Source organism: Anopheles arabiensis, chromosome 2 (genome assembly GCF_016920715.1).
Source record: "Anopheles arabiensis isolate DONGOLA chromosome 2, AaraD3, whole genome shotgun sequence".
Classification (NCBI taxonomy): Eukaryota; Metazoa; Arthropoda; class Insecta; order Diptera; family Culicidae; genus Anopheles; species Anopheles arabiensis.
In genome coordinates this window covers 103,790,580-103,807,552 of record NC_053517.1, presented here as the reverse complement: position 1 = coordinate 103,807,552, position 16,973 = coordinate 103,790,580, and the positions used below count along the sequence as shown (strand labels likewise).

At 48.4% G+C, this 16,973-nt stretch overlaps 2 protein-coding genes across 8 annotated transcripts in view; one reads left to right on the top strand and one right to left on the bottom strand.

Annotated features, from left to right (window-relative positions):
* The first annotated feature begins 466 nt into the window (after positions 1 to 466).
* Positions 467 to 4,064, top strand: LOC120897915 (protein ecdysoneless). The gene is made up of 2 exons (XM_040303111.1): positions 467 to 1,107; positions 1,186 to 4,064. Exons 1-2 carry the CDS (start codon positions 837 to 839, stop codon positions 3,078 to 3,080), a joined length of 2,166 nt encoding a protein of 721 aa, XP_040159045.1. The 5' UTR covers positions 467 to 836; the 3' UTR covers positions 3,081 to 4,064.
* An 82-nt stretch (positions 4,065 to 4,146) lies between these two features.
* Positions 4,147 to 16,973, bottom strand: part of LOC120897918 — an 85,269-nt gene continuing 72,442 nt past the window's right edge. For all 7 annotated transcript variants that reach the window (XM_040303117.1, XM_040303116.1, XM_040303118.1 and 4 more), the window contains 4 exons: positions 6,689 to 7,639; positions 6,263 to 6,616; positions 5,088 to 5,336; positions 4,147 to 5,017 (listed from right to left, as the gene is read on the bottom strand). In XM_040303117.1, the coding sequence (XP_040159051.1) occupies positions 4,744 to 5,017; positions 5,088 to 5,336; positions 6,263 to 6,616; positions 6,689 to 6,723 (912 nt within the window). In that variant the 5' untranslated portion in view covers positions 6,724 to 7,639 and the 3' untranslated portion in view covers positions 4,147 to 4,743. The remainder of the gene's footprint in view (positions 5,018 to 5,087; positions 5,337 to 6,262; positions 6,617 to 6,688; positions 7,640 to 16,973) is intronic.

The following is a 16,973-nucleotide window of genomic DNA, read 5'->3' as shown; positions in this document are numbered from 1 at the left end:
GATCTGAAAGCTGATAATATTATCGTGAGCAAACAAGTGCTTAAGAAACAATAACACAAAAATACGATGAAAGAATGGAAAATGTTAGTAAAACATTGTATTTCCCGTACAAAGAGCAGTGAACTTTCCTATCGCAAATTCTACTTTGAATTGCATTTTGCATCTTTCCCCATGCTGTTGTTAGCTGTCGTCTACACAAAGCTGGCCTTGAACTTGATGACTTTTTTTTTAATTCAAAAACGCGTTTCTCAGAAGAAATATAAAAAAATGAATAAAAATGAAATGGATTTAATCATTTTTTCATTCTCTTCAACCAGTAATACTCCAAATTTTCCCCAAAAATATCAATTTTTAATATTTCTCAACATTTCTTTCGCGCCAAGTGTAAATTCCACAAATTGAGCTTCAATTGAAGTGTTGAACCGTGTGCGCTAAACATGCGCATCAACTGTCAACTGTCAAAACACAAAAGGCGGTTTGTGCAAAAACAAATCGCGCACAGCTCACGGAACGTGAAATTGTTCAAAAAAGTTGCAAAAAATGCATACAATCAAGCTTTAGTTAGTGTGATAACTTTTAGTGACGCATCCCCACACCATTGCACAATCACAATTTAGTGCCAGTTAGCAGAAACACGCATCAATCACGTGTCGAAAAGTTCCGGAGTAGGGGAAGGCTTTGTTTGCGTCGTCCTTAAACTTCTTCCCCCTCCTTCTCGCTCGCTACGGCAATATCGATTGAATCTGCTGGGGCGAGGGCAAACACCCTGTCGAAGGCAAACCAGGTAGTCCAAAAAGGTTCGCTACTACTACCAAGCTTCCAGCAAAAACGAAACGATGTCACACCGCGAGATACTGCAGTCCATCCGGGAGGACGATTTTGTCGAGTACTTCCTGTTTCCTGCCCGCCCATCCGACCCGTCCGATGTGGAGCTGGAGAACAACGAACACGCCCTGGAGCCACTGCTGCAGGAGGTGAACCGATTGGCGGAAGCGTTCTGCCAGCGGTACATCTGGCATCGGGACGGATTTCGGGTCGTGCCGCGGCTGCTAAACGACACCCGCATGCTGATTGAGGCGGCCGAGGGACAGAATGGTATGGCAAATGGTAAGTGCGTGCGATGGAGGAGGGGGGACAGCATAGTGAGCGTCATGTTTGAACTTTGTTCGCGTTTTCTATTTTTAGCGAAACTACCCTCTCATCTGTACGGGATTTCCCACGTCGGTGACAACATACAGGATGAGTGGTTCATTGTCGCGCTGCTCTTTCACTTGACCGAGCGCATTCCCGGGCTGGTGGCGCGCGTTGTGGATGCGGACGGTGAGTTCCTGCTGATCGAGGCGGCCGAACAGTTGCCCCGCTGGGCCAACCCGGAAAGCTGCGAGGGGAAAGTTTTCATCTGCAATGGCACGCTGCGATTGGTGCAGCCCAGTGAGGAGGGGCAGCAGGAGTCGCTAGAGATACAGGATGCACTGGAACGGGTGCGTAGCACGGAAGGGGAAAAGTATTGCGTCAGCGCCGAGGTAGATCAATGCATACGCGAACGGATTCAGGGCTTCCCGGAGGACATTGTGGAGCATCACCATCGTGCGACGGTAAGTGTGCCCGTTGGTGTGGCGGCAGTGCTGCGCGAAAACCCGCAACTAGTCGCACCGGCCGTGCTGGCCTTCTGTGGGCGCGATCCGATCGATCTGAAAGCGTGCCGGGCGATGCGTTATTTTCCGCCGGAAAATTGCGTCAACGTTAGCGTCACCTTTACGAAGTGTTTGTACGCAATGTTGGCGCAGAGCCGGTACCTGCCGGACCGTCGGACCGGCTGGACGATCCCACTGTCAACCGATCCGGCGTACAAAGCGCACATGCTCGGTGTGAAGCTGGCCTGTGGGTTCGAGATACTGGCATCGCAGGCGAAAACTTCCCGCACGGCCTGGGAGACGGATAAGGGATGGAAGAGTTACTATGAATCGCTCCAAGCGAAGGGATACTTCCGGGACAATATCGAGGGTTCGCAGGAGCACACGAAGCTGCTTGCGATTGCACGGGAATACTACGCGGAAAACCGGGACTCGATGCGTACCACCCCGAAGATAGGGGAAGAAATCGTGTCCATCCTGAAGCGCAACGAATGGGATGTGGACGAGCTGCGCCGGGAGAGTGCGGAGCTACCGCCCGCGGACAGCGACGACTGGATGAACATTTCGCCCGAAGAGCTCGACCAGCTACTGACCAAGCGGTACGGTGCGAAGAAGCTGTTCTCCCTCAACGGCAACAACACGAACGCGGCGGCGGAAACGTTCACCTCGATGGTGAGCGACTTTCTCGACCAGAAATCGGAATACGATGGCGTTGTGGTGGAAGACGATAAGGATGCTGAGCGGGCGGCAAAGGCTGTGCTGGCCAAGCTTGATTTGGGCCCACTGAAATCACCCACCAAACCGAAGCGCACGAAAAGCAAGGGAGCACACGATCGACAGAAAGGGCAACAGAACAGCAAGAGCGCCACATCCGTACCGGATGCGGGCAGCACGGTAGCGCAGGAATCGCCGTTCCATCAGTCGGTGGACTTTGATGCGGGCGCATTTGGGATGCACGTGCGCAACATGCTCGATCTGCTCATACCCGAGGATCGGTGGGATTCGTCGGACGAGTCGGAAATGAGCGACTACAGCCAGGATGAGTACGATCGCAACATAGAGGACATGTCGCCGACACGCACGAACCGGGCCGTCCAGAGCGAGCTGCAGACGTACATGGCACAGATGGACCGCGAGCTGGCGGGGACGACGATCGGCAAGAGCTTCGAAACGGCCATCGACGATGGGGAGGAGGGAGGGGATGAGGGTGATGGTGGCAAAAGTTCCGCGCCGACTGCCGCGGGCGATGATTTCGACGACATTGAAACGTTCAAACCGGTCAACATCGACGTCAACACGCTGCGCAACATGATGGAAAGCTACCAGTCGCAGCTCGGTGGGCCGGGTCCGGCGGCCAATCTGCTCGGCTCGATGGGTGTACAGATCTCCAAGGGTGGGGCAAAGGGTGGCGAGAAAGGGGGAAGCACACAGCAGACGGATGTTTAATTGCCCTTCTTTATCAATCTCGCGTTTAAGGTGTAACTTCTCTCCCCCCCATGTGTGACCAATTTTGTGTGTCATAGTATACAATGCTTACATTACCCCCTTTGTCCCGCCCCTACTCTCCTGCCAGTGCCAGTTAGGTGAATGTTGTTTTTCGAAATGGAAAAGAAAACATTCTACGCTTTTTATCCTAAGATCGATGCACCCCTCAAGAAATGTCTCACGAATTGCGTCCAATTTGCTAATGCATTTTTATCATAGACGTAGAGAGTAGGTAGTATCAGTAAGTAAGGGAACAGGGTTTTTTTTTTTTTAAATTAAGCTCGGATAGAATCCGTTTTCTTTTTATCCCGCTTAGCGTACGCGTATCCTCACGAACTCCATGACCTTTTCCCCTCATTATCGCTTTTTCAATCACTTTTGTCTCAATTAGATTAAACGATGCATCAGGCAAGGAACACGGTTAAATAGGTGAAAGAGTTTACCAGAGTTTAGTGTTGAATGTTTTAAGGAATTTAAGAAATCGTATTTTGGTGCTGAAACGTAAATGATCGTACAAACGAACTCCAGGCTCCTGGTTGAGCAGCTGATAGAGAAGGAGAACGGATAGAAGGCAGGAGCGGATAAGAAGAAGGAAGGATGCAATTAATTTCAATATCAATCACAATTACTGGATAAGTATCAACGAAACACGTGCAGTTCGTTTCCTCGTGGCTGCGAAGTCGTCGCTCATTTTACTTACACTTACTTACCAACCATTTTAAGCTATTTTATAGCGTTTACGTACACCTCTTACCTCCGGTATTACTGAATCGACGCAACGCAAAGCTTTGTAGTGCGAGCAGGCGGTTAAGCCACCTACCAATCCCGAAGGATAGGCCATTTTTGAAACGGCAAACGACATTTTTTCTATGTACGTGTACGTCTACAACTAGCCATGGATGAATAAAAAAACCCCAACGCATTATGCCTTGCTGCATTACGCAATTATGATGATATTAAAAAAAAACATTCATTCCTTTATTACATTAAATTAAAGTTGGATTATTTACAGAGTGTTTTTTTTAAAAAAAGGACCGTAGAGGACGGATTCATTCGTTCGTTATAATTGGCCGTTTAATCGATTACCTTTATGTTTATTATAGTTATCATTAGCAACCGTCAACTTAACTGGATTGTGTTGCTTTCTATGCTTCTAATCAGGTTACGATTATTGCTTCAAGTTAAAATTCCCTACCAACTAGTTAAAGTTATACTTTCGTTCGTATTCACCGCTTCGTATTCGTTCGTTCCGTTTAATGTTCTTCCGCGAGACAGCTAAACACACACGTACCACACAGGCGGCGGTGTGACAAAATCGTTGCGAAATCATTTAATTTAAATGGTTAGTAACTTGGTTTTGCAGGGGGGTTGGACGGCTGTGAAAGGATAAAGACTCTGGGGGGGGGAAACAAATTCCCTCCGATATAAGTTAGCATCAATGCGTGTAAAAGTAACTCTCACTGCTGGTTCAAGGTGTTTGGCACCTGTCTAGTATAACAAGCATTAAATTATAATTCTTTTGCATTAAAAATCCTTTCACGATGATAAAACGTAAGGCCCCTCTATTACATCTTCGCTCACAAACTCTCTGGACTACTGAACAATCGTAATTACGTGACACTCCCTAATACCGTGTAATGTCGCGATCGGAGTATTTGCCGCTCATTTTGCTAACGGAAAACCGGTCCGAGTATCGATCGCGCTCGTCGAACCGATCCGTCTTGTAGTCGATCTCCTGCGGCGTGTAGCCGATGCTCTTCTGCCAATGCTTCGTCCAGTAGAGGTCCTCGTTCTTCAGCTGGGACGGTGTCTTCGCATCCCGGCACACGATCACGCAGTAGATCATGCTGCCGATCAGTGTGCCGAAGCCGAAGATAAGGAACACCACGCCCAGGATCCTGTGAAGGAGTGCAGTGATGAGGACATTGTTAGTGGGTTGGTATTGGAAGGCTTCAAAGCGTCACTTACCAAACAAACAGTGGCTCCATGAACTGCATCACTATGACGAAGCCGAGTGTGATCAGGATTAGGCCAAGGTTTAGCAGCAGCATCAGACAGCAAACACCCTTCACGTTGGGGCAGAATGGGTTCGGGGCGGACATGGCCTCTACCTTGGCACCGTGACGCCGCGAACTGCGACCCGTTTTGGCCGTGCTGGCCACACTGTACACACTGCGCGGTCCGCGGGATTGATGCGTCCGGTGGGCACTGTAACGACTGGAACGGAAAGGAGAAGTAGTTGCTATTAGTATTGTACTAGTTAAGGGACTGACCCCTAAACCCATATTGGCTTTGGAATTAATATTCCCTGAAACTGCTCCTGAAGCTATACTGATCTTGGAACAGACCGTTTCTGAATTGCTCCACACTAAATACCACATTTCCATACTACATTTCTGTCCTGGAAATGATCCTGAGCTTATGCTGGTGATCAAATCCATAACAGACCTGCAATTGATACTGAACCCAGATCGATTCTGGAATTGATGTACTAACCATAGGCCTTTGAATTGATTCATGAAGTCCATACAGATCCTGGCATATATTCAGATCTCATAATGATCACCTGGAGCTGATTCTGAACTCATAATGCAACTGATGCTGAACCTATCAAAATCCTGCAAATACTGGACCCTGATCACATTCTGGTATTTGAACTTCGACCCTGGGTTTGGTCCTGTTTAAATATCGGTTCTGCAATAGATTATGAAGCCATCCCGATCTTGGAACTGATCTTGAATCCACACAGGTCCTCATACATATCCTGATCTGAACTGATATTGAATCCATACCGGCCTTTGCAACGGTGCACAACCCATATCGGTCGTCGAACTAATCATGAACTCTTACTGCTTCTGGAACTTATTCAGGATCTACAGCAGTACTGGAACTAATCCTGAACCCAAATAGCACCTAGAACTTATACAGAACTCATATAGTTCTTAGAAGTGATCTCCAACCCATTAGTTTCTGGAATTGCCGTTAAACCCACACTGATCTTGGATTTGATTCGCAACCCATACTGGTCTTAAAACTGATAAGAACTGTATCCTATCAGTCATGCAACGAATCTGTCCTGCAAAGTACCTACTCCATTCCAGCAACTGATTCCGTTACCATATCCCCCTGACCATTGCGCTTACCTTATTTCCGACGGTGCCTTGTAGGCCGCGGATGTGACGTAGATATCGCTGCCCGTTTCACCACCATGATCGTAGCTGAGCGCGGACGGTGCCCTCGGTGGGGCGCGCGTCGGTGGACTAGAGAGCGGCCGCGGGCCACCATTGTTCTGGTACTTGTGCTCGGGGCGTGATTTGCGGGTCGGCGCAGTCGGTGGTGTGGCTCGCTCGTTCGCCACCGTATACTCGGACAGCGTGCGCTCCGAGGGAGCCCGCTGGCTATCCTCGCCATCGGTCGAGTAGCCCCGGTTGGCCTGTGCGTACGGCAGATCTACCGTATCGCGACCATGCGTTGCCACATAGTGGTTACCCTTTACCCTGCCGAAGACAAAGACAGTTGGATGTTAGTTGGAACAGTGAATAGCGCACATACGATCATGTCGCACTTACTTCTTCACGGTACGTTCGTGAATGTTCTTCAACATGTTGACTGTGGATGTTGAAATGATGGGGTGTACAGGGGGGAAAGATTGGAGATGATCCAAGCCACAACGGTTGAACTGAAGCTAGATTACAACGTCTTAAAGCTAATCCCACTTCTTAATTTGTACACACAAGCACGGACACGCACACGAGTCGATCGTTTTTAGGCACTAAACTGTTGCCGCAACAAACGGGCACGCGGATCAGACAACACGGTACGCACGCTGGCACATTCGGAGAGATGACTTGGCAATGCTGGATTGTCCGTTTTTTTTCTTCATACACACACTTTGACCCAATAATGGGAGACCACCAACCGTTTTCGGAATCTCCAGTTTTCGGCTCATTCACTGTATCTCTTGTGCGGGCATTAGGATTAGGACTTAGGGGATCGTTTTTTGTTGTCGCTGTTTCTTGAAACGATCGTGCGTCTTTGATGAGTTTGTTTGCGTGTTTAGAGAAGATCCTAAGTTCTTTTTTCCTCTTCTAAGAGCGGCAAATTAAATGATTCCACTGTTTCACAACAACAAAAAACACACACACACAGACAGCACAACAATAATCACGATGATCTCTTCTCAGGAACTATGGAACACACGAGAGAGCTCCCTTATTCCCAGTTATTCATATGCACGGCCATCATTATTATGGTCAGCGTGATCTGCAGCTTCCATTACGATCATCGTAACATCGTTCCATCATCATCGCCGTCGTCGTCGTCAGCCAGACCTCACGGTCATTATCGGTTTGGCAACATCCAAACCTAGCCTCTGGGCCAGCAAAAACCCCCCTGCCGAAAAACTGACGGAGGATCACACTCTTGCTGTCGTCATTGGAATTCGGTGGTGTACGATCCAGTACGGAAGGCTCTTCGTTGGTTCGGTGGGAATTTCCGAATGCAAAAAACAGGCGCTTAAGCTGAAAGTGAAAAGAGAGAGAGAGGAAAAAAAAACACACAAATTCGGTTACAAAATTGTTGCTCAAAAGAAAACTGAAATAGATGCAAGGGGGAGGGCACAAGTCGGCTTAAAATGGGGGGAATTTTGATGATCAAATTGGCTCACGCTCGTGCCCCGCGTGGCGGTTGTTTGGTGGCGTTGGAGTTGAAGATGAGCTGCAAACGGATTATAATGACGCCGACTGTGTGCTGTGAGTTTACCAAACAAAGGTCTGCGCTACCTGGGAGCTTTGGAATGTTTAGCTCCAAGCGTTGCCATGGAGCGTGAGGGAAGCTTTTGGGAGAAATATCATCGAAGAAGCAATTTGCATCATCATCATCCGTATAATTAGCCTGCAATTGGAATTGGTTGCGGCGGGTTTTCGACCGTTCGGTTCGCGTGCGTTTGGCACGTTCGCTTTTGTGGAGGCGAGGCGATTGGAAGAAAGAGCGTGTGAACAAAAAAGAACAAACGCCTTCAAACACAATTTAATGGCCTGAAATACATCAAAAGAGCGGCAACACAGCTTTTGGAACAATTAAAACAATATCGACCCCGATTGGGAGAGCACCATTGACTGTGTGGTACACTGGCTGCAATCAGTGTGATTAATTCACTCACTTCTCGCTCGCCGGGTAAATTCAACCACCGGCTGAGCAACCGGCTTTTCTTATTACACTTCGGGGGAGGGTTGGGGGGGGAGGAAAATGATTCATCGAACCCGATTCATCACCAACAAGCAGCGCAACAAGCGTGACAAATGAAGCTGTCGCGGGAAAAAGGATACGCTTCTGTCTGCCCTCGCTGTCTTGATAATTAAACAGCGTGTCTTCATCCATTGTCTACAGCAGCAATCCATCTGCATGATTGATCAATGCAAGAAGTTGGTAGAGCTTTTATATTTAACCGTTTCTTTTTGCACATTAAATATTCTTCTTGGCAATGTGTTTGAAGGCTTGAAGGTTTGAGAAGGAGCACCAAAAAGCGACAGAATTTGAGTACAATTTAACCTGTTTCATGCTCCCGCCATTCGTAAGGGAGGACTCCCACGGAGCGCCCAATCAATCGCTTTCAAACGAAGCGATAAACCAAGCGAAGGAGATAGGAAATTGAAGGAAAAAAACCCTCCGTTTGTGAACCCTTTTTCCTTTTTTTCAGTCTTTTTGTGTGTGTGTGTGCCTTTGCATTCTCGGAAGGGGCGAAAAGGCAGCTTAAGCTCTCGCGGGTGAACCATCAAAGCTTCCCTCCCTCCGAAGGGAAATAAATAAGGCAATATCGGGCAAGCTAATAGAGTGCGGGCACACCTTCACTTGTGGGCCGCCCTCGCCCCGTTTGTAATTCGCAAACCTGTTGCCAACCTGACTCACGATTCAGGCAGGAAAAAAACACAACAAAACGGGGGCCGGCAATCGTTCCCGTTAGGGTAGGTCAGCAAGCGCCATCGGGGTCCAAACGGGCATCCACCATCCGCCGCTTCATTCACACGATCGGAAGGGCGTGCAGGGTTTGCAGAAAATGTTGAAATATATGACACAGTCAAAAGAGTAATTGGCAAATCCGCCCGATTCGAGACCGACCGAAGCACAGACACACGGGTTCGTGACCGGGTTTTCACCAGTCGGTTCTGAATCGGTTCTTAGGGATAGGGATGCAACTTCCACACTGGCAGCACTGCAGGACACGCCCTTTCCCCCATTGACCGAGGACCGTGGCGGTAGCAAAAGGTGTGAAATTGTGCCCGTTCGGGAGGGCTCTCTCTCTGATGGAGGGCTTTGTGGTGCCATTTTTCATTCAACAGTTTAAAAAAACGGGCTCCCCTCGGTGTGCTGCACACGAGAAGCTCCTCGTGGATGGAACCTTGTGTCCGAGATGGAATGTGTCTGGCACGAACGAGTGTGCAATCAATAAAGTCAGCCGAGATCTCTGAACTCCCTCTGAGCGAGGCACATTGGGAGTGGCCCGCGCTTGGTGTGGCGTCATTCTGCACTGTCTTAAAACTTCGTGGGAAATTCCCTTCAGTTCTCTTAGTTCTGGGCCGTGTTGGTTGGTGTTTATTGAGTTGTTCGAAAGGGAGGCACACTACACTAACACTACACTACGGGGAAGGGTCGCGGCACGGTTCACTTTGTCAAGTGAGCGCTGCATCGGCACCATTGGGGCGTCATAATAAAGTGCAGCACCTGAAGAACCTGTGCTTGGTGAAGCTATTCTTCTCCCTTTTGCAGTAGTCGTCCTTCGGAGCGTGCTGAACTGAAGGAACTGATGACAGGGCTTTACAGCAGGCACAAAAACACTGCACTGATGTAATATTTACGCAGTCATCACCTACACGGACGTATGGGATTATTGATGGCTTTCTAGTTCTCGTTGGATGGATGACGACTAAACACAGCAACAAAAACCGTGATGAAAAGTAAGCAACAAACGACTGAATGTGAACAAACAACTTCATCAATCAGAAGTCGTTGTCAAACGGGCTTTTTTTCTTAAACAAAACGATTAATCCTCTCGATTTGTTTTAAACATGATGCAGAAGTAATGCCTAATCTCATACATACGGATTTGCAGCACCATTTTAAAACTGAACACATCGAAACAGTAACATTTGTTATACGGCACGATCCACCACTGTCAACGCGATCGCGACGTCTCGCGATCAACTGAGCCGCCGTTTGTTAGGTTACTCCATTGAGGTCGTGGAATTCTCCAAAAGAGACCCACACCTTCTTAAAAAAAAGACTTAGTTACTGTTTGAGCTAACAAAATGTTCACTTCCTTGCACCACTAATCAAACAAACGTCGTCACATTTGCGGGTGGTGGCGTTTAGGAAAAGGAGGAAATTATTTGCACACTCGTTACTGTCGAGACACGCCCGCCACATCCACTGGTGATTATTGTTAGAATTAACTCAAAAGCTGTTGCCGTGACGGTGAAGATTTGCGGTGTGAAACTTCCGCAACCGTGGAGCGGCCTTCAAAGGACACACAAGCCACACCAACGACGCCGCTGACTTTGCTGGCAAATGGGCAGAACGCGCGATCGCTAGCATGTTCCGCTGCCTCAAGGACGGACTCTTTGCGCGTATTTCCACATTGTCCGGCCTGTCATCTTAACAAAAAAGGGGGAATGTGGCCAAAGTGGGAGCTTTTAGTGCTTCTCCTACCCGATTCTTCCCCGAGGGCGTTACAGGGTTTTTCAGGAGTGCTCATAGTTGTGGGACACGTTTTTGACTCCTTCTTACAGGAAAAGAACTTTATGTCATGGGAATTGGACTCTACAGCAACTGTGTTGGACAAATCCAATAAGAATTTACAAGAAGATTGTCCAAAAAGGGTGTCACATAGTCCAATTCCGATTGTATGAAGTTCATTTCTGATAGGGCCAAGGAAGTGTCCCACAGCTATGACAACCTCTGGTAAACCCTGTAAAGGCGGCAAGATCTTTTTGTAAAACTCTTTACAGAACGGTGGCTATAGCAAAGCATCTCGGCATGCAGAGCGGACGTAAGAAGTGAAAATAAATGCACACCCTGGGAGGGCTGGAAGGGGCGGGGGGGGGGGATGGGGGGAGCAAAACCATTATCAACTCGTTTAGCGTTCAATTTCCATTAATTATAATTTTTTTGCTAGCTAGAGGGCAAACGCTACCGCCCGCTTCTCTACGAACAGATCGCGCCCCTAGACCACCGATGGGGACGTTGGCCGTTGGTGAGAGCGAAACCGTAGCTGAAGATGTCGTTTTATCTGCCAATCGGCACCCTTCTGGGCGGGGGGGGGGGGGGGGAAGGAGCGTGTATCAAGCTCAATTGGACGGGAATTTTTACGACGCTTTTGCCATCGTTGCTACAAAAAGAACGGCAGACGGGCGAAGAGTTCTGTAGATCTGCTAACGGAGATGCGAGAAAGCGGGAAGATGTGCCCGTGGGGGCGAAAAGGGAAACAATTACGTCGAAAAAGGGGATTGGGGTGAGGATTTTACCAATCGGAAACGCAATCAGTGCGCGCACCAGCCTGATCTTACTTTGTCTTCGTAAGTGTGCTTTTTTTTTTGTTGAAGCAAAGACACACCACCCCAAAAGCGGTCGATGGAAAACAATCGCGGTTTTAATCGCCCTTTACACACGGGAGAGACAGAGGATAAGGGATTGCCGGCATGCCGGCCTTCGGGGGATTACGCGACCACGGATCGGTGCAGCTATGTAGTGCAGCGGCAGCATTGGCGGCACGTCGAAGCAGCGAAGGACTCCTCCATCCCATCTTTGGGATGGGCGATGATTGTAACGAGCTGCATCGGGGTGGACGATAAGAACACACCATGCCCGGCCAAGGAATGTCAAGTTCGCCTGTGAGCTGTTGCCAGTCGGGTTTGCCATTCTTGGGGTGCCGCGCGATCATTTCACTTCAGGTAGGGGCGAGCAACAACCAACGGGTGAGATCTTGTAAAATGACAGATAATTGATGTGCCGCGGTGCAAAGGGGGAGAGCTTCTGTTTCTGCACCATTTGCTAAGCGTAGGGGTGGTGTAGACAAGAGGGGAGAGGGGAACTCCAATTCCGAATGGGTTTTGCAGGCATGGGTAGTACCGGTGTATCATCACACAATGTCCATTCCCTTCGGCACTGTTGGCCGGTATCGCTGACTTCAAACAAACGTCTACGACCAGAGACTGAACGGTAAGTTGGTGGCCTTGTGACCACATTCGTTGGATTACAGGAGAGAGAAGGACAAAGAGAGAGAGTTGAAGAGAGAGAGAGAGAACAGTTACTGACAATAATGTTACCATCCTCATCGCCGAGCACATCCTTTCACGGTGCGGTGCAGTTTGCGCTAATGTCTTCATAACATACGCGGAAAGGATGCGCTTGCCATGACAACGGGTTTGACAACACACACACACGCCACAGCGTGCAGCACGCGCTCCGTACAGGGGAGAAGTGCATTACAAAAAGGGGTTGGAGCAAAAGAAGAAAAACAGTCGGCCCGAGTCGGCAAACAAACACCGAGATTGTCCCATTCCAACATCAAAAGCCATATCGGACCGGGGTGAGGTTTAGTGAGGGGGATATGAACGTCCGACCCCACCGTCCGAGAGATGGATCGCTTAATTAGGAACCGTAAAGAGAGATGACAGAGACAGAGGGAGAAAGAAAGAACGAACCTTGACCACACTGGACCTACGCTTTTACGATCCTTTGCGTTTGGGAGCTCCACTTGGTAGAATTTACAGCCCGGCTAGCCATAAATCGGCCACCGAGTGTCATCAACAGAGTGCCGTGGAAGAGCACCGTGAAGAGAGTGTGGGAGGAGCGTGTGCAAACTACTCCCGGTAGGTAAATATTTGCCTATGATAATCGTACTGCAAAGGCTTCTTAATTGAGATAGTCTCTTTGCGATGTGCCGGCAGCCCTACGGCCCTACGCAGAAGGGCTTCAAACTGCACTTCAAGAGATCTTCACCGATACTCGCTCGCATGCCGTTTGCACTAATTAATTGCTCCGTGTGTGCCGTGGGAACTTCTGAAGTAGCAAATCAACACAACTGGGACCTCATCCCAGTCTTAGTATTTAAGTACATCGAGGCGGTGATATCTGTAAAGCGAGCTGTTATTTAATTAGCTTTATTACTTCCAGGGAAACACCGTTTTGCCCATTTATGCGAAAGGTAAGTAACAAAAGGCTCGCATTGGGACGTAATGGTCTGGGTCTGTCACGGTCGTGCTGTAATCAAAACGGCGGGCGCTTCACGCGCTGATGTGTTATTTTAACGATGCACACATCAAAACGCAGCACCATGACAACTTCATTAAAGCTTTGATTGATACATCACTAATGACAAATGGCGTTTTGTGGAGCAATGGGGGGTCGCCATCTAATGTGACAAAAACAATCACACACACACACAAAGTTTGAAATTCTCGGAAATTTGGACCTTTGGAATATTGATCCGGTCGAGCGGATAATGTTGCACCGAACCGTAGCGGCGGGACGCTTCCTTCTACTAACTCACCGGTCCGTGTCCTGCGTGTGTTAAAACGACGATTTTGCGACGTGGAAAACGCGCGTCCATCAGTTATAAACCGGTGCCGGTGGTGGTAGTGGACACAAGATTGAAAGAATTTATCATGCTCATGTTCATAAATTGAATGTGATGGAAAATTTGTCGTTTGTCCGTTGTGATGGAGAGACAGAAAGTGGGTGCAGGTCGCTTGTTTTCCCTCGTGATATGTCTTGCCGGGAGGTGTACCCCCACACCTGGGGAGCTTTTACAAACACACAAAAAAGAAGAAAAAGCAAGATTGGACTTGCTTTTGCTGGACGTGTCCTATTTTGCCTTTCGATCTTTCGACCGTGCGGCCGAGTGGCGTGTACATGACCGATCCCAAGGTTTTACGTTATTCTCCCCCCACAATTCCTGTCTCCGAGCATCGCTCCTCTCTTTTCTGGCATATCAAAAAGGCGCCTGGGTATAACGGGTCGGTAGTAAAATGTAAAATTTATTCACTTTATCTCCTACAAACACCCCGGGACGCCCCAGGTACGGCTTTTCCCGGTTTGGCGCTATTCCATGCACTGGTGCACTGTTTGCTTTGCCGAATCGGTTGGTTAAGGGGTCGAGGTAGGGGTAGGACACAAAACTCGGTCACCGGTCGCATGGTATGGCGTGCGAGACCGAAACCATTAAAAGGTCAGTTCACTCGACGTCTGGGTTGTGGAGCGCGATTCACGCGCCACACGCTGACACCTACCTAACATCGTATCGTGTGTGTGTATATATGTGTGTGTATGTCTGTGTGTAAATGCAGCATTGCGCCTTCTCCTACCGCCCCTGGACAAGGTGGGACGGCCCTGTCCTTCCCTTTTCGAACAGACGTCTTCTTAGTCCTAGTGGATATGGGTTTGATCTGATTTGTGGCTCCAAAAACCCCTTTAGTTCTCTCTCTCTCTTTCTCCCTCTCTCTCTCTATCTCTCTCTCTCTCTCTCTCTCTCCCACTCTCTTTCGACATTTGCCCGGAAGCTCCACAATATAAATGGTTCAAACCATGGTCGGTGCGCAGCACTATAAATTAATGACGTCGCCTTTCGTCCTTTGTTTCGTCCTTTGGTTGGATGGTTGGTGGGTTTTCGTTTGTTATGTTTTCTTTTTAAACCACACTTCCTTCCTGTCTAGAAGCAGCAGCAGCAGCAGCACCAGCTACAGTGCTGCACTTACAGGGCAGCCTTCATTATGGCAACTCGATGCCCCGGCGATGCTGGTGTGCTGTAGTACTATCATCAATCGCAGTAGGTCTAGTAGCAACCCGTGAACTCCGCTCCGGTTCAATGTACAGTAATGCACCGGTGAGCATCGACCGAGCGAGCTTTTTTCCCTTCCCAAGAGAATAGGGGGAAGCAATTTTTCAACCCATTCCTCCCCCTCCCTGATAATGCTGGCAAACCGGAGAAAAGGAAGCGGAAAGTCGTTGAAAATAAATCGTGTAAAAATGGGTAACAAATTGTTCCATCCTCCCCTGCTAAGAAGGGGAAAGGTGCGTTGGAAGCTTTTTGGCGCTTCGTTGACGCTTCCAGGTGTAGTAATCTTCGCCGACACGGGACAGTGAAATGGGGCGTGTTAAGAGGGTGAAAACTTGTTGAATGTTTTACTGATTTTTTTTTTTGCCGACAATGGCAAACTTTTTGTACAAGGACGCAAGAAAAGCTTTTAGGAACGTGCAGTAAAACCAAAAAATAAATCCTTTTAATTAGTAATGTAAATTGATAATAGCTGTAGCAGCAGTTACGAATGTCGCATTTTGTCACGCTCCCTGAAAATATCTATTTAAACATTGGTCTGTCTGCAAAAGCTTGGTCCTATTTTGTTTTTGCTCCAACTTTCATTCCCGGGACTGTAATTTTCCTAATGGTGCACCCATATCTGTGCCATGTAAAACATCGTGTTTGCAAACGAGCGAACCATTCGAATATCCGATTTGTGTGTTGTTGCAGTTTCGAATTAGTTTTTGCTCCACGCGAAAGCTGTAATCCATGCCCATTACCCCATTCCCTGCTGAGTTCGGCAGCAATAACACAATTTTGTACACAATAGCAAATAAGCCTGTAAGCCATCCAGATATCCCTGATGCCTAATCCGATCCACCAGCCGGCGAGAGAAAATCCTTGTATCACCAGAAATACAACAAAACATCCCAATGCCAATGCGCTGTGCTGAAAAATGCATTTAAAATGGAATGCTTAACCTCGTTTGCATAAGGAAAGCGAAATGGAGTTGTTTTTGTGTTCTCCCTTCCGCCCCAAAGGGGGGTGGGGATGGGCTTTAGTAGAATTAATGTTTTTTCTGTCCAGCCTGTTCCCCTGCTGCAGACGAGGGAAAGCAAATGGTTGCAAAACACAACAAATTAAAGTCAACAGTATCCTGCGGCCTTCTGTGTGCAGATTGGGACAGGAGGGAGGGTTCGAGAGGTTGACAGAGGGGAAATGGTTGAATCCGGTGGATCAGGCAACGGAGCAAAGGGGACAGTTAATTAGTTAATTGTCTCAGTACTGCCATCCCAACCGTCCGGTCTGAGTTTTGCTTCTTTTTTGTGTGTGTGTGTGTTCTGAGCTTCCGAGCTGGAAGCTATTCTTTCCGTTCGTTTTTTTACTGCGCCTCCCTAGGCACAGTTACTATAGAAACCGAGAGCAGTAACCCTCGCCATCCCCCTTCCCAATGGGAGACACGGAAAGCTTGAATTATGAGCTCACACAACGGGGAACGAGGAAAGTAAAAACATGCCAACTGGTCAACAGTGCTCGGGTCGGTCAAGTTTTAATAATAAACTCTGGCCGTACTGGGTCCGTCCGTCGACGAAACTTCCGTCGTAAATCATACCAGCAGCAGCAGCAGCAGCCCAGCGCATAATGCCATAAGCGTCATGTTTAGCTAGTGTTTGTGCTTGTGTTGCGAGACAAAACGACAACAGAGTGACGAGAAAAAAAAACAACACTGACTGGACTGTCCGGTCCGGTCAGTTCCGATTTGTTTGCCAAACCGTGTGTGGCGTAGAATGCAGCAAAGGTTCTGTTTGGTTATTTGCCTTTTTTGCTGTTGGACAACTTCGTGTGCGTGCTAGGTCCTACAGGTTGAACCACACTGCCCAGATGATCGACCCAGTGGAAACTCTCTCTCTCTCCGAGCGTCGGGCGCAATACCGGCAAAACTCGAAACCATGTGTGCGTCGTATTTTATTCCTGGTCACGGCACCAGGTGTGTTCCCACCAGCGATACCGCTCTCATGGGTGGCGGCGGTGGTGGATGATTTATTGAACGGTGTCGGTAT

What these genes read in the sequence shown, in the direction of transcription:
- LOC120897915 (XM_040303111.1), top strand. Translation starts at nt 837, where the DNA reads ATGTCACACCGCGAGATACTGCAGTCCATCCGGGAGGACGATTTTGTC. An exon ending in ACAGAATGGTATGGCAAATG is followed by an intron (nt 1,108 to 1,185) that starts GTAAGTGCGTGC and finishes TTCTATTTTTAG; the next exon opens with CGAAACTACCCTCTCATCTG.